The sequence below is a fragment of the Cajanus cajan genome, chromosome 5 (assembly GCF_000230855.2).
Source record: "Cajanus cajan strain Asha chromosome 5, NIPB_CcT2T_4, whole genome shotgun sequence".
NCBI classification, from domain to species: Eukaryota; Viridiplantae; Streptophyta; class Magnoliopsida; order Fabales; family Fabaceae; genus Cajanus; species Cajanus cajan.
This window is the reverse complement of record NC_138521.1, coordinates 26,053,935-26,075,627: the sequence shown is the minus strand read 5'-3', so window position 1 is coordinate 26,075,627 and position 21,693 is coordinate 26,053,935. Positions and strand designations below refer to the sequence as shown.

Here is a 21,693-nt window from a genome sequence, read left to right as displayed (position 1 = left end):
TTCATATATTTATATATATGTATGTTATTTCTTTTCACTAGCTTACCCTTTGTTGTTTCCATGTGGTTTGGACTGCGATGATCATACTATGTATGAAAGCAGAGCAGGGTTAGGTAGGTGGCTAGTGGTGAGTCTGCATCTGGCAGGCGGAGCTGGATCCTTGTTGATGCTTTGTTGTTTTCAGCTACTTGGTGTAGCCGTTGATAATGTATTTTGTTTTTGTACACTCTAACTCTAGTCGGATAGAGACTTTGTATATATTTATATTATAGATCCTATATTTATATACTTGTCCTTTCTGTCTGGCGTTTCCGGTATACAGTGGTGTGTGTAGCGACCAGCCGGGTCGTTACACAACACATTTAACGGTATAATTTTGTGGCTAAGTTCGTCTAGAAGTGATGTGTGGAAGAGACTTGATAGGTTTGTTTATAGTACACAAGAATGAAGAATCACTAGCCAAAACTTGTGTTTTTTTGTTGGATGAAGCCAAAATTTTCGAAGCCAAAAGCCACTAACCTTAAATGATGAAAAAGTATTTAATATTTGTTTATATTTATATATATATATATATATATATATATATATATATATATATATATATTATTTACTTATAATAAAGAATAAAAGAAATACGCCTAACACATTAAACGCAGCTAATAAATAAATACAACACATTTAATAATATAATTTGTTGACTAAGTTTGTCTAAATGTGATGTATCAAGAAATTTAATAGACTTGTTTCTAGATAAAACTCAAGTATTGTTCTTTAAATGTATTTAGTATTATTTTCTATCAAATTGAAATTTTATTTTGATAATATACCTAAATGTATAGTAATGAGATAATATATTAACCAAAAATAAAACTTCAATTCTAAAAAACTATAGCTAAGTTTTGTAAGTATTCACATAAAGATTTTGAGCAAACGTGATTTTATTACCTCACAACCACGCGGCAGATTGTTAGGTGACTCTGACCAGCATGGCATTTAATGAGAGCACCGCGCAATGAAAGCTCTTCCTCGCATATGGGGTAACTTAGCGTTGAGGAAAATAAAGATAAAGAAAATAGTCAATAGAATCGTAGTGGTAGACCAAAATAGCTCAATTGCCATGGACATTGTAGAAGAGAACGTAAGAGAGTTGAGGCAATACTTCAAAACTGGAAAAACCAAAAGTGTGACATGGAGGAAAAACCAGCTCACAGCTCTTCTAGACCTTGTTCATGAGAATGAAGAAGCTATATTTAAGGCCCTCCACCAAGATCTTGGAAAGCACCCTGTTGAGGCTTATCGTGATGAGGTTAATTATCACCCAAGTTTATTATCCCAAAACAAACATAGTTACAACTTGGTTTACTTTGCTTATATACACTTTCTTCCATATAACTTGCTTATGTATTTTTCTTTAATTTTTACCCTTTTAATTATTTTGCTGGATCCTTGACTGCTAGTTGCTTTTGTGTAGATTGGAGGGGTTGAAAAATCAGCCAACAACTCTTTGAGCTGCGTTGAGAAATGGATGGCCCCTAAAAAGGCAGATTATTCTATTTTCTTTTTGTTACTAATTTTTCTCCTTTCATTTGAACTATTTTTCATGTATTTTGTGCTTAATATGACAATAACATGTAATCTTAACGTTACTCTTATCATCAAAAGCTCAAAATCTGAATTGTATGGCATTAAGACATTGGAGTTTTTTATGCAAACTTGATCCAGAAGTAAATATATTGTTATGAGCCTTATATATGTATATTTTTTAAGTGGTTGATTATGTTCCATTACTCTATTAATGCATTCGGATCCTTATATATCGTATCATTGACCAATGTTTGTGTTCTATTCACTGCTTTTCAGCTGCATCTTTCCCAATTTTCTGGTTGACTTTTGCATCTGATAACTTTTTTTTTTTTTTTTTTTTTTTTTTGCGTTGGGGTTATTATTACAGAGTAATATTCCTATGCTTTTCTTCCCAGCTAAAGGAGAAGTGTTGTCAGAACCACTTGGTGTGGTTCTCATATTTTCTTCTTGGAACTTCCCAATCAGTGAGTCTGGAATTTTCCTATTCAACCCTTATTATATATTCTTGTTAGTTGTTGCTGCTAAGTTTCAGAATTATTCTTGAATCAGTGTATATACACTTCATATAAAGATGATATGTTTGCTAGAGACCTTTTCATATATACATCTCTTAATTTTTAAAACAAAATCTTGAGAAATACTACCTATGCTCTTTTTACAAGAAAATAAGTGATAGTGTATTTTTTACTATCACTTGTTTGTTATATAAAGAGCTGGGGATAATAATATTTTAGGAGTAGTAATATTTTAGTATTTAGACAGTATTTAAGGGAATATTACAAAACTATGTAAACCATTCTACTTTTAAGGAATTATCAATGATCAAAGATTAAGGTATTATCCCCCTCATAAGAATTCTCTGTAACACCTGGAGCAAGCTGAATATAAGTTCAGCTATGCTTTAATTAATGTCATACTTTGGTGTTTTAACTTTTAAACTTAACATAATTATGTTAACAAATTTACTGTATGCAGTGCTGGCATTGGATCCATTAATTGGAGCAATATCTGCTGGAAATGTTGTAGTCATAAAACCTTCAGAGCAAGCTCCAGCATGCTCTTCTTTTCTTGCTAATACCATTCCTCGGTACTTGGACTCTAATGCCATCAAGGTGATTGAGGGAGGAGCAGATGTCTGTCAACAACTGCTACTACAAAAATGGGACAAAATATTCTTCACTGGTATTATTTTCCATACCAAGCAACTTCTATCACTAAATTGTGGTATATTCATATATTTAATGTGTATATCAAATTTAATAGGTGTATAGGGGAACATTTGCATACTTGATCTTGAATGAATTTTGATTTGGGATAAAGTGATACTTCCAATAGATCTATTTAAAGATAAAGTGGTACCTTCAATTATGATTTTATACTTAAACCGGATATCAAACTCTATTTAGTTAAAAAATACAAGTATCCAACTATTTGTGCTAACAATTTTTATTTTTTAAAGTGATTTTTAATTAAGTCATTTATCTTTGGAAATCTTTATCTCCAAAGTAAGTTTTCTTTAAAACTTAGCTTGAAAGTTTAAATTTTCAACCCAACCCAACACCAAAGTGGTTTTTGTAGTGCTTGGACCTGCATTTGAGGCATTCAAACCAAATCCAAACATAGTATTAATTCGATTGACTGAACACTCTTTTCCTTTAGCTTGGTGGTTTCCTATAATCTCATGTAAGAATAAAATAAAATCCTAATAGAATTATTTCCCTATAAATCAAATACAAACTAAATTCTGGTTCAAGAATTATTTCCCAGTGGCGTATGGAATTTTCAGGAAGTCCACATGTAGCAAGCATAGTCATGTCTGCTGCTGCAAAGAATTTAACTCCTGTTACCCTGGAGTTGGGTGGAAAATGCCCTGCCATACTTGGTTCCCTTCCCAATCCTTCAGATTTTAAGGTACTTGTTCAAACATGAGTTATTAACACTATGCTTGCCACATTCAATTTCAAGGTCTAATTCAGTATGCTTTTCTTTGAAAATTTGTGAACATCAAGTTGGCAGTGAAGAGAATTGTAGGAGGAAAGTGGGGACCTTGCAGTGGACAGGCTTGCATAGGAATAGACTATTTGCTTGTTGAGGAGAAATTCTCATCTGCTCTGGTATTCATTACAATCACCAGCTTCTATTTATTCTAAACTTTTATTTCTAATAAATAGTTGTTGTTTTTTTGTTTTTTTTTCTAGATAGAACTATTAAAGAAGATAATCAGAAGATTTTATGGAGAAAACCCAAAGGAGTCAATGGTAATTTCGAGAATAATAAACAAACATCACTTTAAGAGATTATGCAATCTTCTCAAAGACCCTCTTGTTGCTTCTTCCATCGTTCATGGTGGTTCAGTTGATGAAGAAAAGTTGTAAGTTCTGCTTGCTCAAAATAGTTGTCTATTGAGATAAATTTCTCCAAACGTAACGATAAAACAAAAATTAAATTATTTGCTTTAGTAAAAAACATCTTTTTAAAGATATTAATATGGTAGAATTTCTATTAATTAATCTATATATAAACTAATTTTAATTTATTAAGAAGCTAATTTCATCTCTTTTTTTTCTTATTTTTTTCCTACAAGTAGAATTTATACCAAACATGCTTTAGAAGTGGATGGTTAGCTTGATTTGTTTAACTTAAAAATTTCTTACAACTTTTGTAGGTTCATTGAACCTACAATATTGTTAGATCCTCCTCTAGATTCTCAGATAATGACAGAAGAAATATTTGGCCCACTGCTTCCTATAATCACAGTGAGAATCAACAATCCCCTTTTATGTTCTCAATCCTCACATACATTGTGTCATTGTCTTCTTCAACTCTTAAACTTGGTATCTGTGCAGATTGATAAAATTCAGGGAAGTATTGAATTTATCAATGCAAGGCCAAAACCTCTTGCAATTTATGCCTTCACTAAAGATGAAACTTTCAAGAGACAGATTATATCAGAAACATCCTCAGGAAGTGTCTTATTTAATGACACAATGGTTCAAGTACTGCTTTTATCTTCGTCGACTTAATTTACCCTTTTACCAAGAAAATTATTAATGTAAAGAAATCTAGTAATACTTTCGTTCTATGTGCAGTTTTTATGTGATACGCTACCATTTGGAGGTGTTGGCCAGAGTGGTTTTGGGAGGTACCATGGGAAGTACTCCTTTGACACTTTTAGCCATGAAAAAGCTATAATGCATAGAAACCTGCTACTTGAAATTGAACCAAGGTACCCTCCTTGGAGTAAGTTCAAGCTAGAGTTTATCAGATTGGCATACAAGCTGAACTACTTTGGATTATTATTGCACATGCTGGGCTTCAAACTGGGTTTGATAAAACACACCTAGATCACTACCTCAGCACAGTGTTCATCTATTCCTCAAATACATGATTCAAAACGCATTAAGCTTTATTGTACCTGAAGATGAGTTGAGGAAAATTTGGTATAAGGGTCCTTGCAGAAGTCACACATGTAGTGAACACCAACTTGGCATTGTAATAAGTGAACCTCTGTATTTCTTATTTTTCTTGCTAGTAATCGGATGTTTCTACTTCTATTGTTTAACAGTCCAAATATGTCAAACATTTTTAATTAGTAATTAATCAAATAGCATTAATAACTTGCGGGATAAGGATGCAAATTACTAGCAATGAATAGTATGGAGAAAAAAATTGCAAAAATCTAGAAGGCTAAGCACTTCCTCTCGCACATATTCAAAATTCTTCCTCACTTCCTCCTTACTAGCCAGAGCTAAGGAGCACGTGACTCTCACAAGTCTTCAAGTTGGACACCGGAGGGTAGACATTCTCCTAGTCAATATATATCTCTCTACAAAATACAAACATAAAAACACCAATTATTTGAAGAGCCAAGGTTTTTACATACATGTAGAGATGAAAGACGAAAGTTAAGTAGATTTTTCACAAATTTTTCTTCCCTTTTTTGATAGAAAAAACTATGATCTTTAGATAATGAGAATGAAATCATAACTATAAACTTTAAACATTTAAGTAGTAATAGAAAAAGATTACGATTGTAGACACCCAATTTCGTTCAGGGACATATAAACAAGGACATGGACCTCTGTTATAAAGGGAAGGAGCTCCCGAAGCATGCCAACAACAGGACAGGACTTTAGAAGGCCCAAAAACCCAAACAAGCTAATTTTAGAAGACTGGAATGGGCTGTTTCAAACCGGAACGGACGGTTCCAAATTTGGAACGGGCCGTTTCAAGTTCCTAAAAGGGCCAAAAAAACCTTAGTTTGGAACGGGTCGTTCCAAGATTGGAACATGCCGTTCCAAACTCCTCAAAAAGGGGCTAAAACTTTAACTGGAACGGCCCGTTCCTAAACTGGAACGGGCCGTTCCAAGTTATAAAAAGAGCCTAAACATCCTTGTTTGGAACGCCCGTTCCAGTATACCAAATGACGTGTTAATCTTATCTCTGGAACGGGCCGTTCCAATTTCAGAACGGGTCATTCCAGTTACAAAAACGGAACGGTCAGATCCAGAACGAGCCGTTCCGATTTTGGAACGGGCCATTCTGGACACTTTCTGAAGTCTATAAATAGACAGCTTTGGCACAGTTCTCCGGACTCCAAAATTTCGTTCAGACTCCTTAGAGCTCGAAATTTCTCTCTTTTTCTCTCTCCCTCTCTCTTTTGTATTTCTTGAGATTTTGTGAGGCATTATACTGTGAAAGGTTGCCACAAAGCACTAAAATCTTCAAAAAATCTTCCTGTTTTGAAGATTTAATAGAGTCATTCAAGAGGTACTTTAGTTAATTTCTTTCTCTTTTCTATTTATTTCTTCTCTATAATAAATATTATTATAATAAAAATAATCATGTAGACATTTTAGGGTTAATTGTATAATTTAAATTTCAAGCATGTAAATAATTATTAATAAAAGGAGACTTAATATTTATATTATTATCATTTAAAATGATAACTTCACCATAGGGTACCAATTAAGGGCGTTGTAGGGGTGCTTAATACCTTCCCTACACGTAACCAACCCTCGAATCCAATTCTGGTTATCAAGGCCATTATTAGATTTTTTTTAAAAACCTTTTCTTTTTCCAATGTTTCCAATGTTTTGAGTAAAGCATTGGTGGTGTCTCCATGAACTCATTTTTCAAAACCATTAATTAAGGATTAGTTTGGTGTCCGGACATTCCTTAATTGATGAGAATTTTAAAAGGATGTCTAAACCATTAGTCGCGAGATCGGAAAAATTCGGGTTGCGACAACGATGTGCTTGTGTTACTAGATAATCCAACCATAGTCTAGATAAAAATTCACAAAGAAAAAAAAATAAAGAAGTCAAATGCAAAGATTTTCCTATTTGCTAGTGTTTCACAAATTATTTTCACCGGAATTATGACTTTCAAAATGGAAAAAGTGATGTGGGACTACATAAAATAAAATATGTAAGAGATGAAAGAATTTGAAAAATGCAAGTGATAAATTTAATGAGGGATTTGAAATAAAGAGAATAAAAAAGTTCAAATCAATAAAATGATATCCAGACATATTGTTTGACTTTACTTAATAAAGTACGAGTACTAGACACATAATTTTTCGATTCAATAACTATTGAAAATTTTTTAATGAATAGACAGAAACGTGTGCAATGCATAGATGAAAAAAATATAAACTATAAGTTATATTGTTTTATTAGTTTAATTTTAAATATATTTTTTTGTAACACAAATTTATTATAATTAGAGGTGAAAGATTTAGTATAATACATATAAAATTCTAAGTTCAAAATCTAGTACAAATTTATTATTGTAAAGTTTATGGTATTTATGTTTATATAATATTTATAGCAATAATCTATCATTTAATCTCTTTATCTCTCACACACAGATATATTTTGTTAATAATATTAAAAGTTTTATATATTTCGATAAAGTATTTTGATTGTAAATTTTTGTTTAAACATATTTTTTTATTAAATATTAAAATATATAAATGAGCAAAAAGTTTATAATGTGGGAGAAAATTATATTTTCAACTATTCTAACCTAACATTCTTTGTTTCAATGTCCATATTTTTTAAAAAAAATTATCTCTTAGCATCTTATTCCTTAATAATATTTGAATAAATAAATTAAAATCTAAACCAAGATATTTAATACTTGTTTAATTTGTATTGTCTTTATAGTAGCTAAGATCAACTTTGTATAAATAAAATCACATGTTAATTAGATTAAAGTTATTGCAATCAAACACAACTAAAAGGAATATGGTTCATGAGAAAATATAAAAATTTATAGAAATAAGTTTTTGTGTATCTATTAATAACTCATTTTTAGAATGAAGTAAAAAGTTTAATAATATATATATATATACAAAATTAAAATTGAATAGCATAAATAAATATGTATTTAAAATAACAATTATGATTGTGTTGGATATGGAAGATTTATTAATTGTAAAGTGAAAATACAAGCATAAATGAAATAAAATTATGTGTCATTCTTATATTTTTTGTTTTGTCACTTTCTGATAGACTAATTTTTGTATATCCTTTCTATGCATTATTTTTTATTTATTTAACTTTTATTAGTATCATATTGTGATATATTAATTTTTTTGATATATTAGTTTTGATTTATTCTAGTGAATCATTTTGGTTTTAGTTGTAAATTTTAGTTAATTTTTGAAATTTTTTCTTATTTTGACATTTTTTCTTGTGCAGGTTATATCTAGAGTTCCCAACATCAGATTCGGATGTTCTTGGTGTCCCTGGAAAGATAAGAGAGAGTTATACAACTTCTCTATTGAGAGAAAAGGCCATTTTGAACGTTAAGAGACCCAAAATTGTGTTGCAAAGTTGCAATTCTGCATAGTATTTTCTTTTCCCTTTTAAATTGTAATGTTAGGAATTGTTTAGTGATGTAATTAGTTGATTTAGTAGGTTGGACCTTTAGTTACTTAGATTAGGCTCATTAGTATAGTTTATAAATACATGTAACATATGTACATTTGACATCATATTCTTATTTTTCAGAAATTAAGTTTTTTCTCTTAAAAGTTTCTCAAAATTCTCTCTTTCTCTCTCTAATTTTCTCTTGCTTAAATGGATTGGATTGTTGCAACGTGATTATGATGCATTACTAGTTCGTTAATTGATTCGAGGTTTCAAGAACCATGGTAAAATTTTAGTCGCTGATCTTTTTACCAAACGAACTCTCTGTTTCTCTTCTCATCTATTTTAGGTTTAATTTCATTTTTTTATGATTGTGAATTTTGTTTTGGATCTAGAATAGAAATTAAAGATTAATTTTATACCTAAATTTAGATTTAGATGTAGACCTGAAATAACATAAATCGTTTAATTCAACGATTCACCGTTCTTGAATTTTATTAAAATTGTGAGATTACAATTACATTTCATGTTTTGATCGGATTCATAGATTTAGATCTAGATTTACGTTTTTTTATTACATTCATGTTGAATTAGGTTGATTGAGAATTCATATTTCTTGTTGAACTATGAAAATTTTACCGTATGGATTGAAAGCTTGAATTGAAAATTATTTATTCGTAGTGTAAAAAAACTGATTATCTATACATTGCAAATTGCATTTGTATATATATTGTATGATATCGTATTTTAGTAACTACATATACATACAAAAAATAGTATAACTCTATTAAAAAATTGCTTTATTATTTCACTTAAATATTATATTATTATTATATATCTCATAATGAAATCAAAAATTAAAAAGAAATGGATAAGAAGAGGAAATAATATCATACAAGTTAAATTCTTAAAAAGACTAAAATACCATATTATAATTTTATTAAATGAGATATAGTTCAGAGTTACTGTATTATTTTGTAATATATAAATAATAACTAAAATGAAATCTTTTATAATTTAATTTAAATTATTATTTTTTATTTTCATTCATTAATTTTCATTCTTAAAGAGGGGATTTAATTTTTAGGTTTAATTTGACGGAAAATAAATTGCTTAATGATTGTTTATAATTAATATTAATATTAACTATTACAATATTTATCATTTTCCTGAAATTAATAATTTAGTCAAACTCAATCTCTTAATTGATAACATTATTAATTAATTAATTAATACATACTAATTAAATGTAAGTTCAAATTTTTACATACTCTATACGATTATTATTGTGCCATTTTTGTTAATAATTAATATCAGTTACTATACTATTTATTGTTTGTTTGTAACCAAGAATTTGATAAATTTAATTTCTTAAAAAAAATATCATCAATTTATATATCAATACTAATATTAATTAAATGTAGTTATAATTTATCAAACATTAAATGACCAAGAAATTTTTTTCTTACAATTAATAGTAATTCTATAACATTTAATTATTTTCATTTTTATAACTAATATTTGAATCAAATTTAGTCTCTTAATAACTAATTAATATAATTGTTAATATATGTAAATAAGTACTAATTAAATAGTAACTACATATATAATTTACCACAATTATTAGTTACTTAATACATGCAATTTGTAACAACACTATACAATTTAATATTAAATGACCTAATCAAACGTGATAATATAACAAATTAGTAGCAATTATTATTTTATAAAAATCTGATTAGATTTTGGTTTTAAAAAAAAATATTTGACCTTTATTTGGTTAGAAAGAAAACTATAATATTGTATATGTGTGTTGTTAGAAGGAGAAAAAATAATTAATTTGGTTTAGTTAGTTATCATAATTAATTGAAGAAGTTTAAATGATAAAAAATTTCATATATTAATCATTGAAGAGAAAAAAAAAATGTGAGTGATGTGGGGATAAAATAAAAGAAAAAAGGAATTTATAAAATAATAAGTAATTTGATATAGAAAGACAATAAAAAAAATGATATTATTTTTTTTACTATAAAAATAATGTTATAAAAATAATGTTATAAGAAGTGTTATATAAATAATATAATTTTGTCACTTTTAATTTCTAATAAAAATTAAAATAAATAAATCAGATACGTAATGAGCATGTTTGTAAATATACATCATTTGATGAAAGTTAAATAAAATTATAAAATTAACAATTTCAAAAATAATGTAAACATAATAAACAAAACAACATTAAGGTATCACTTATTTTAACTTGAACAAACTAGCTATGTCAATAATAGTAAGACTAGAATAATGTGCATATTACCATTGACTTAAGAAAAATTTTTATCTTGATTTTATTTAAAATTACCTATTTTGGGACTTAATAATGTCAGCAAACTACAATAAAAGATACTCACATAACTTTCATATTCTTCTAAATCTTTATCTTGTATAATGCTTTATAATCAAACATGTATAATATATATATATATATATATATATATATATAATAACAAAAATTGTAAATTTAAAATCAATGTTATAAAAGTCTACTTCTCATTCATTGCATAAGTCAAATTTTAACAATAGAAAAATAATCAGTGTCGAAGTCTCTATTAATTTCTCATTCTTCATACGTCAATTTCATACACATTGAAATAAAATTAAAACTCAATTTCACACAGAAGGTACTATGATTTTCTAATTTGTGATTCTTCTTCTCACACAAAACAAGTTATCAAATCTCAAATTATTAGAATTGAAAATATTGATAAGTGAAAAAAGGGGGAGAAAGTAGTACCTTCAATTTCTAATAAAGGTTGTGGTGTGAGATGAAAAGATGTAATATAGAAGGTAAATAAGAGATTTAATAGAAGATAGAATTGGAGAGATATTAACATGAAAAATGGATTATCAAATTTTAACTTTTGTGTGAAAAAATTGAGAAAAAAAAGTTGAAGAATAAATAATACCTTTCAATTTTGACGATGATTGCAGTGATGTGAAAATTAGTCAATAGAAAAGTGAGAAATAAATTGAATAGACCACATATGAGAAAGAAAGTTATCAAATTCTAAATTATGTGTGAAAAATAATTGAGAAGAAAAGATGAAAAAAAAATAGTACCTTTCAATTTTGATGATGATTGTAGTGATATGAAAATTAGACAATAGAAAAGTGAGAAATGAATTGAATAGATGACATATAAGAGAGACAATTACTTTCAATGTCATGTTTTACAACTAACAATCCTAAAATAGTTTGGCTTATTAATAAAGATTGTACAAATCATATAACTTATGGTTGAGAAGTCTTCAAAAAGCTCGATAAAATGATATTTCTAAAGTCAAAATGGAGAATGGAGCAAACATTGCAGTAAAGGGCACGTATAGGGTTGGTTGCAATTAAAAGTAATTCAAGTTTGAAATTAATGTATGATTTTTTATATGTTCACGAAATTAATCAAAATCTTTTAAATATTTCTTAGTTATTAGAGAAAGGCTACAAATAGTCGTTTGAAGATAAGTGTAACGTTATAAGTTATGATAGTGTTATATTACCCTTAATTGTTTTATGCTATTGAATAAGTTGTTAATCAATGTTGAGAGGCTCGGGATTCTGGGGATCCCTAAGGAGCTTAGGTGGTGTTGAGAGGGGGTTTCTCTGTGTAGAGATCCAATTTGACCTTGGAGGAAAAAGTATATAAGGTTTCTATTTGAACGGAGCCTTATAAATTCATTTTCCTCAAAAGTCTAGAGAGAGGATTCTAGAGAGAAAGTCTCTGGTTTGTGAGCTCTTTTTCTCTCAATCTTCTCCTCTTCTTCTTCCAATCCTTTTCTAAGTTTTGTTGTTGTGATTCAAGTGGTGGAAACCTTGAATTAAGTCATTATTCCATTGTGGAGCCTCGATCCTTCTTCTCTTCTACCTCGGACCCAAGCTACCCGAGGTAAGGGAAGCTAGATTTGTTTTCCTTGTTGTATGTTGGAGTTGTTGGATGATTTTGATGTTGAAATATTGTTGGAATCCAAATCTCTATGATTAAATTGATTGGGATGTGTGAAGGTTGAGGTTGAGTTGCATGAAGGGGGAGTTATGATGATTTGCTTATGTTGTTGTTATATGTTTCTTTTTGTGCATGATTTGAGTTATTGTTTGGGTTGAGGAGAGACATTATCTCTTGTTACATGTGTTGGGTTTTTTTTGCATTTCAAGTTTTGACTCAAAATCAGGTTCTGCATATGTAGCATTCTCATGTTATGTCGGTCGTGCATTCAAGACAATGGCTATTGTTCTAGCTTGAGGCTCTCTATCTTTATCATGTCAGGTGCATGTGATTGGTAGCATTGGACTTGAGGAGAAAAATGTGTCTCGAGTTAGAATGGCATCGAGCGTGGTTGAATGGCATCAGGCATGGGAACCTTGAGAGTTCTTTGACTTGGTGATGTCGACCCAAAGTTGAGTGGTGCCCAACATGACCAAGCCAAAGCTCTATGTTTGGATTTTGTTGGCATCGATGTGGTGACATCGAGTGAAAATTAGGTTGAGACTCTATGCTTGAGATGGGATTGGGCATAGGTTGTGTAGCGTTTTGGTGTGGCTGAGATAGAGAACTCCCTGCTTGGATAGTGTCGAGCACTAGATATGTGACGTTGGGCGCTAGTTGTTGAAGAAAGATATGACGATGAAATTTACTAAGGGTTGAATACTTGTTTTTTTAAGTTGTCAAATGAAGATATGATGAATAAGTTATAGTGATGAAGTAATATGTGGTGATTTTATTGTGAGTAGTTAGATAAGAAGTAGATATGAGTTGTAAGATATGTGTTGATAAAGTTGTATGTTGACTGCATAGTTGTGTTGAATATATGATGCATTGTTGAGATGTAGGTTGATTAAAGAGTTGAATATGAGTAGTGATGATCGAGTGACAAGATGTAAAGTTGTATGTTAATTTTGTTGTGTTGAATCTATAAAGAGTTGTTGTGTTGTTGAGCTATGTTGACCACTTAGAATTAGATGAGAGGTTTTTGAAAGTTACATATGTCATTGTGTGAATATTGTATTGTGGTGCTTCGAGAGCCCAATTTGTTGAAACCTTTCTTGGGATGTTGACCCTTGAAGTGGATATTGTGTTGTTTCTCCTTTAGGACTTTGTTGGTACCATGTATGGGCAAGGTCGAGGCACACGTGTATAAAGCAACCACGGTATAGGGGTTAGGTTGAGCTATACTGATTGTAAGTGACCAACTGGTCGGGAACCTAGTTTCTAACCGAGTATCAAAAAGGCATAGTATTTGGAGGGTAATCGGTGGACTAATCTCATATGAGGCTTAGTTAAGCTAGCTAATCTCGTGGTAGGCCCACACCTAGTTATTTTACCCTAACAATAATACTATAGTTTCTTGTTTAAGTAGTGACATCCGAGAATCTGAATTGTTGTATTGTGGATTTTTATCCAATCAATTGTTGATCTAGCAAGCCCAAAAAAATCACCCTGTGTGATTAAAGATTTGAACAATGAAGAATTATGTGATTAAAGATATGAACAACAAAGAAGTGATCAATGTTCAAATGAAAGACAAGAGTTTTACTTTAGATTTGATAAAGAAAGAGCCAATTATAAATAAATATACAAATGAAAAGTACAAAGATGTGTGTCTTTTGAAGAATCTTGATGTCCAAGAGGAAAATGAAGATGATAAAAAAAAACCACATTTGAAAGAGAAACTCAAGTCAAAGATGAGGTGATTCTACTCAAGGAAGATAGGGATAAGAATCATTAGCAAAATAAGATGGGGAAAACATCAAAAAGAAGAAAGTCATATTTTGATGTTAAAATTTAAATTAGATGATAAAGATATTGACTTAGGGAAAAATGTTGAGAGAACATGGTTAAATATCTTTAGTTTGACAATAAAGGAATAATTTAATTTTTTTGCTAAAAAGATTTTATTTATGTTTTAAATATTTATATTTATTTTGTTTATATCATTTTAAGATTCACTTTCTCAAAAGATGTTATCAATATTTAAATTTTCTCTATTATAATATATATATATATATATATATATATATATGTATGTATGAGGGATCTATTTACTCCATTTAATAACTCATGTTCTACATCAAATTTCAATGATCAAACCGTTGAATTTAAAGTTCTTAATACATAGATCAAATTTGCAAATTTTTAAAAATTTAAAAATCATTTGATACTTCATTTTATTGATTAAAATCAATGTATAAAATAATTTTATGATTATCCGTCAATTTGAATTAATAAAATGAAGTCTCAAATGATTTTTAAATTTTTTAAAAATTTATAGACTTGATCTATGCATTAAAAACTTTAAATTCAACAGTTAGATCGTTGAAAATTGATATAGAATATAAGTTATTGAATAAAATAAGTTTAGATAGACTTTCTCTTAGAATAAACGAGTCTCTCATATATATATATATATATATATATATATATATATATATATATATATATACTCACATCAAACTCCTCGTATTAAAATATATTTTTTTATAAAATGTAAATTAATAATAATAATAATAAATCACGATAGATATAATTTATTATCTTGAATCTCTTTTCAAGCAATTCTTCTATGGTGGGGGATGGGGGCAACATAAGATTCATTGGGTAGCGTGCAATATGGTGAGTTTAAGAAAAGACAATGGAGATTTGGTGGTCAAACAATTGTTTCTATTTAATATAGCTTTATTGGGAAAATGAAAATTGAGATTTTTAAAAGAGAGTAGTTGTGGGTATAAAGTTGTAAAGGAAGGATATGATGGGTGTGGAAATAAGGAGAGGGTGTGAGAGATCATGGTCATCATGGTGACAGAATATCCAATCATTGGAATGGTAGAGTGATTCTATATTAGAGAATTTGGAACATGGGAAGAAGAGGGATTATTTTAATGCAAAGATGTTGTCAAATTTTGAAATGTTAGAGAGGGTGCAACTTTTGTCGTGACAATGGCTTTGTGCTAAAACGGGGGTGCGGTATCCATTAGCTTCTTGGTTTCTGAATCCATTATCTTGCCTTTCTATACTAATTTAGAAGATCTATTGACTTTGAATATATGTAACAAATATCATGATTTCAGGTTTATAAGGATCTGGGGTTTAGTAATGAAACAAATAATACTCGTGTCAAACCAAGCAATGGCAAGGAAGTTACCTCAGGGTGATGTTATTATTATTTTTTTTTCAACTATGACATTATACAAAATATTCACTGTCAGAAACAGTATTGATTAATTTTCTATAAAAAATCTTAAGTGTATATAAAATAAATATTCTTTTTTTAAAATATAATCTATTTTATATTTAAAATTATGGTTCCAACTCTAGACATTAATACATGGAAGTATGTACATGTGCAAAACAATATATTATCTAGACAGTTTATAATTTTTAGTATGCAAATAGAAGATTTGTTAACTTTTTTTTTTTTTTTTTTTATCTATCTCAGTGCTTTAGTTGCACCCTTATACATTAGTATGCCTTATGCTCATTTTTATATTAATATAATCTTTTATCTTTTCAAAAAGTATTTTTTTAAATAAATTATTAATTAACTTAATTACTTAACTCTTTTTTTTAATAAATTGAAAATATTAATTTTTTAAATTTAATATTTTTATTTTGCTTTCCTATTAAATATTATCTTTTTTAAGCTAGCTAGTTGTGTAAGTAAAAAAGGCTTTAAAACAAATCATGAAAATGTTAAATTACAAGAAAATAAAATACAGTTTCAATGATAATTGAAATAAAAATTAAATTTTATTAAATTACAAAAAAAACGTTAAGCGCTTATTGAAATACACAAAGTAGAGTTTTTTACTCAAATAATACTATTTTAAAAAAAATTACCCAAATAGCAACTATGCAAATTTATTTCTCCAACTAGTGTGACACCCTTACTACCCCAACACATATATTGTAATAATAAAACTAACAAATAAATTTTCATCGTCGGTAAAAGGATTCACATAAAAACCTTCACAAATGTTCTTCAATATCCAAAATGATTGAAGATAAAACTTGGAAAGTAAAACTTAAGAGTTTACAAATTATTTTCAAAATAATAGATATAACTCCAAATTTATATAAAAAATCCATGTCCTAGAAATCCTCTGCCCCGATGTCACAATATCAGAGCATACCCAAATTCAACTATTGGCATTCTAGATGTCACTCATAGCCGGATCTTCCTCAATTAAAACATCCACAAATTGTACGGTGAGAAAAGAAAACATCTATATGTAAAGCACATAAGAAAAATACAATGTAATCTCATTACATAATGAAATATTTACAAGCATTTATATATATCATAATTTATCAATCATGCATCATCTTCACGTCATAACTCGCAATCACACCAATTCATTACAAATCTTGCAATTAACATTATCATTTTCACATCCATAATTCACACAAATCTTACAATTAACACTATGTCAAGGCCACGCCACAACTGACATAAGTGATACGGGTTAATTGCCTCACTCATCCCACACCATGTCAGGGTCACGCCCTCCCTGTAGCATCACTTACCCAGGGATCGTGCCATCCCTAGTCATTGATGTGAGGAACCACAATCACATCACAATCCACACAATCTCTTACAATTAACCCTATGCTAGGGTTGCCATATTTGACATAAGTGATACGTGTTAATTGTCTTACTCATCTCACACCATGTCAGGGTCACGCCCTCCCTGTAGCATCACTTATCCAGGGGTCGTGCCATCCCTGGTCTTTAGTGTGAGGAACCACAATCATAATCATATTCACATCCATACAACATCTCATCTCATAGCTCAATTCCATACACACATCAAATAAGTCCAAAATAATGGGTTTCATACACCTCAAGCAATTCACATCTAAATCATCAATTTTTATCAAGTAATATAACAATAACATTCATAAATTAATATAATAATCAATGAAATTATCAATTTAATATAATTTTAACATAAACAGTAAAACCCCCAATTGTTCCAAAACCTAGCTCACAGACACTTTTCTACAATTTCGTTCTCTCTCCCAGATCATCATTCTTACAAATTATTAGCATATTTCTAATCTTCAATACATATACAATCTAATGGGATCATCAATTTCTCAAACAGAAATAATTATAAAATTACCCCTAATCCTATAGGATTCCTCCTCTACCCAATTTCCTCATGTAACTCTACACATAAATAATTCCTTTTTTTCCCGTACCTTGATACGTAGAAGCTGAACTTACATAAGATCTGGTTGGTCTCCCTTGTTGGGTTCCCCTCGATCTGAAGTAGAAAGTAGATGGAAAGAAGAGAGAGCAGAAGAAAAGAAATCAGAAAATGAGAGGTGTGCCTTTTGGGAGTGGTAGAGAGCTCAATTTATAGGCATCAGGCTTCGCCAGAACGACCCGTTCCAAATCCGGAACGACCCGTTCTGGACCCTTAAATCATGGGTAAAAATCACATCCAGAACGGCCCGTTCTCAAACCAGAATGGCTCATTCTGGTGTGCATTTATTGCTCACAATGGCCATATTTTGGAAATGGCCCGTTCCAGGCCCGTTCTCATTTAGGGTTATAGGCAGTTTTAATATTCCAAAATAGCTCGTTCCAACTTGAGAACGACCCGTTCTAGGCTACTAACTCACATTCATTTTGGTAATTTGTAACGGCCCGTTCCAATTCCTGAACAGTTCGTTCCAAGCTACTAAATCACCACTATACATTTATAAAAATTACCAAAATATCCTCAATAAAATAAAATAAAAATGAAATAAAAGCTGGGGTGTTACAACTAGCACCATTTACTGTTCACGTTTCGGAACGGGCCGTTCTGAAATCAAAACGGGCTGTTCCGGATTAAAAAATAACACATGGAAAACAAATCAAAACGGGTCGTTCCAAAATCAAAATTAGCACAGAAAAAGTGGAACTAGAATGGGCCGTTCTGCTTTCAGAACGGGCCGTTCTGACCTACAAATAAATTATTTTTTTTCGATTTTCACTTATCAAATACCAAAACTCATAAATTAACATCAAATAATTAAATTTATTGAATATTAACAATATAAGTATATCTAAATAAATTTATTAAAATTCAATACAACAATAAAGATCAATAGTGGCAGAAACTGATTATGTTGTTCTCTAATGTCCATTTCTGTTTTAATCCTGCTGGACTTTGGCCAACCCTTGAAAGTTTGCTTGAGTTCTAGATTCGGCCACAAAGTTGGACCAGTGTAAGTAGGCCAATAATCTTCATGTCGAAGCTCTCCAAATGAAATGTTTGACCCGCTGGGAGATTTATAGTAAGGCTAAATGAAATGTGGTATGACTGCGGCAAGTTCCAGAAAGGTATATGAAAGACAGCTTGGAGAGCTCCGACATGAAGATTACATCCGAGAAAAGTTTGACCCGCTGGAAGATTTACAGTAAGGCTAAATGAAATATGGTATGATTGCGGCAAGTTCCAAAAAGGTATACGAAGGACAGTTTGGAGAGCTTCGACATGAAGATTACATCCGAGAAAAGTTTGACCTGCTAGGAGATTTACCGTAAGGCTAAATGAAATGTGGTATGATTGCGGCAAGTTTCAAAAAGGTATACGAAGGACAGTTTGGAGAGCTCCGACATGAAGATTATTGGCCTGCTTACATTGGTCTAACTTTGTGGCCAAATCCAAAACTTAAGCGAACTTTCAAGGGTCGGCCAAAGTCTAGCAGGATTAAAACAGAGATGGACATTAGAGAACAACATAATCAGTTTTTGCCACCATTGATCTTTATTGTTGTATTGAATTTTAATAAATTTATTTAGATATATTTATAATGTTAATATTCAATAAATTTAATTATTTGATGTTAGTTTCTGAGTTTTGGTATTTGATAAGTGAAAATCGAAAAAAAAATATTTATAGGTCAGAACGAACCGTTCTGAAAGCAGAACAGGCTGTTCTGATTCCACATTTTATGTGCTAATTTTAATTTTGGAACGGCCCGTTCTAATTTATTTTTCATGTGTTATTTTTTAATCCAGAACAGCCCGTTCTGATTTCAGAACGGCCCGTTCTGAAACGTGAACAGTAAATGGTGCTAGTTGGGGAAATAAATTTGCACGGTTGTTATTTGGGTAAATATTTTTTAAAATAGTATTATTTGAGTAAAAAACTCCACAAAATATGCTTTTTTTTTTGCCGAATATAAACAAAGTATATGTTGTATATACTTATATATAAAACTGCCACGAATACGTATGCTGATAATTATATATATATATATATATATATATATATATATATATAAAGAAAAACTTAAATATGTTTTTAGTGTATGTAAAATAAATGGATTTTGATTTTACTCTTTATAATATTTTTTCATCCATCTAAAATTTGTAAACATTAATTGGATCTTGTAAAATATTTTTGGTGCTTATAAAAAATAAATTTTGATTTTGGTTTCTATATTATTTTTTTTTATTTTCATCTCTTCAAAATTTAAAATTATTATTTTTGGTCCCTAATGATGATTTTAAGATAGATACATAACATTCATTTTAAGGACCTATAAAAAATTTAGATGTTGATGAAACTAGCTTGGAGATGATTGATGTTTCCCTTCAACTAGCTTGAATGTGTGCCCAATCTTTTTCATTGATCTTAAATCTCAAAAGAAAACATCAAATGATGGAGAAGGAAGGAGGAGGTATGCACCACTTCAAGTGAAGATAAACAAAAATGTGAAGAACTTGCCACAAGGAGAAATTTTTTTATAAAAGTTCATAAGGAGATAATTTCTCCAAGAGAGAGCTAGACTTTTGGAAGAGAAATCTCAATGTTATTTTTCATAAAATGCTCAAAAGTGGCATGCTACAATGAGGATAAAGAATAAATAGTTTGGTTAACTTATGGTGCAAGCTATAGACTAACCTTGGTCAAGTATAACCAAAGTTAATTAATTTATATTCAAGATAACCAACTCTAGTATATGATTGAAATATCATATTTTAAGACTAAAAGAGCCAACAGGAACTTGCCACATGACAAGATACCAAAGATGTGACTAGACAAGGTCATATGGTTTGTTGGAGACTTGAATGAACTATCAGACAACTTGTCCCTTTTGATATTGATATCTAATCACTTGATTTCTTCTGAAGTGGACGTCCAACGTCACTACAAGAAAAAGGTTAATTATCAACAAACATTTTTTGACGGATCTATATCCATCAAAAAATATATATTACTAACAGATTAAGAATCCATAGTTAAAAAAAATTTACCGACAAATTTTTCTGATAGATTTTTGTCCAACAAATAAATCAACATTTTCAAAGGTTGCATCCAAGAGATATTCTCATGGGTTATTCAAGTCCAATAAGTCCAAAATTCCTTTTCTAGTTACACCTCTCCCAAAATATTATTTACACCCTGAAAACACTAATTATAAGTAAATAAATTTCTATACTATTTAACCCAAAAATACAAGGTCAATACTAAGAAAATATTTACAAGGGAAAATATTTACAAAGAAGAGAAAGTAAACTACTAAAAGTGACATAAAGCTCTATAAGAGTTTGGACTTTCTTTCCTCAAGCCTAATCCACTCTTCTTGGCTCCTTTAAGATTTGGTCCCTTGACATGATGTCATTAAATGTGTCAAAAACTAACATTATATCACTATAAATTATGATTAACACCTAAAATGACAAATTATCCTTTTAATAAATAAATAGTTAATTAAAAATGATTATATAATAATATAAATTACAAATAATAGTTCTAAATTTTGTAAAGATGAAAAACAAAGGAAATATTTTATACGGACAAAAATCACAGTTTACTTATTTTATAAAGACTAAAAACATATTTAGGGAAAAAAATTAATACATCTAGTGGCCTTAATTTTTTTCTTTCTTTATTTACATTTTCAATTAGTTTTAAACTTAAAAAAGTAACAATTAGATATTTTATTTTATTTTATATTTTTGTAATTTAATCTTTATAATTAATTTCTTTTACACCATAAAATTTTACAAAATATTGTTAATATTTGTATATCAGGACAATAATGTTAGATTGTTATTCCTTGTGGTTATTCATATGTATCAAAAATATTTTATGAAATTTCATAAATTGTAAACAAGTTTCTAACTTTAATGATTAAATTACAAATAAGATGAAGGACTTAATTAAAAAAAATTGTTTAGGGATT

The 21,693-nt window shown here is 29.5% G+C and overlaps 1 protein-coding gene across 1 annotated transcript; it reads left to right on the top strand.

Annotated features, from left to right (window-relative positions):
- Window positions 1-997: 997 nt before the first annotated feature.
- On the top strand, window positions 998-5,148 carry ALDH3F1 (aldehyde dehydrogenase 3F1). The gene is made up of 10 exons (XM_020378473.3): window positions 998-1,306; window positions 1,472-1,540; window positions 1,952-2,048; window positions 2,560-2,766; window positions 3,371-3,495; window positions 3,594-3,698; window positions 3,783-3,955; window positions 4,250-4,340; window positions 4,431-4,580; window positions 4,674-5,148. The coding sequence occupies exons 1-10, from the start codon at window positions 1,013-1,015 to the stop codon at window positions 4,926-4,928; spliced, it is 1,566 nt and encodes a 521-aa protein (XP_020234062.3). The 5' UTR covers window positions 998-1,012; the 3' UTR covers window positions 4,929-5,148.
- Window positions 5,149-21,693: the final 16,545 nt, after the last annotated feature.

Excerpts from the sequence above, each read along its gene's own strand:
- ALDH3F1 (XM_020378473.3), top strand. The coding sequence starts at position 1,013 with ATGAAAGCTCTTCCTCGCATATGGGGTAACTTAGCGTTGAGGAAAATA. Across the intron at positions 2,767-3,370 it reads GGACAAAATATTCTTCACTG|GAAGTCCACATGTAGCAAGC; the intron begins GTATTATTTTCC and ends TGGAATTTTCAG. Across the intron at positions 3,956-4,249 it reads TCAGTTGATGAAGAAAAGTT|GTTCATTGAACCTACAATAT; the intron begins GTAAGTTCTGCT and ends CAACTTTTGTAG.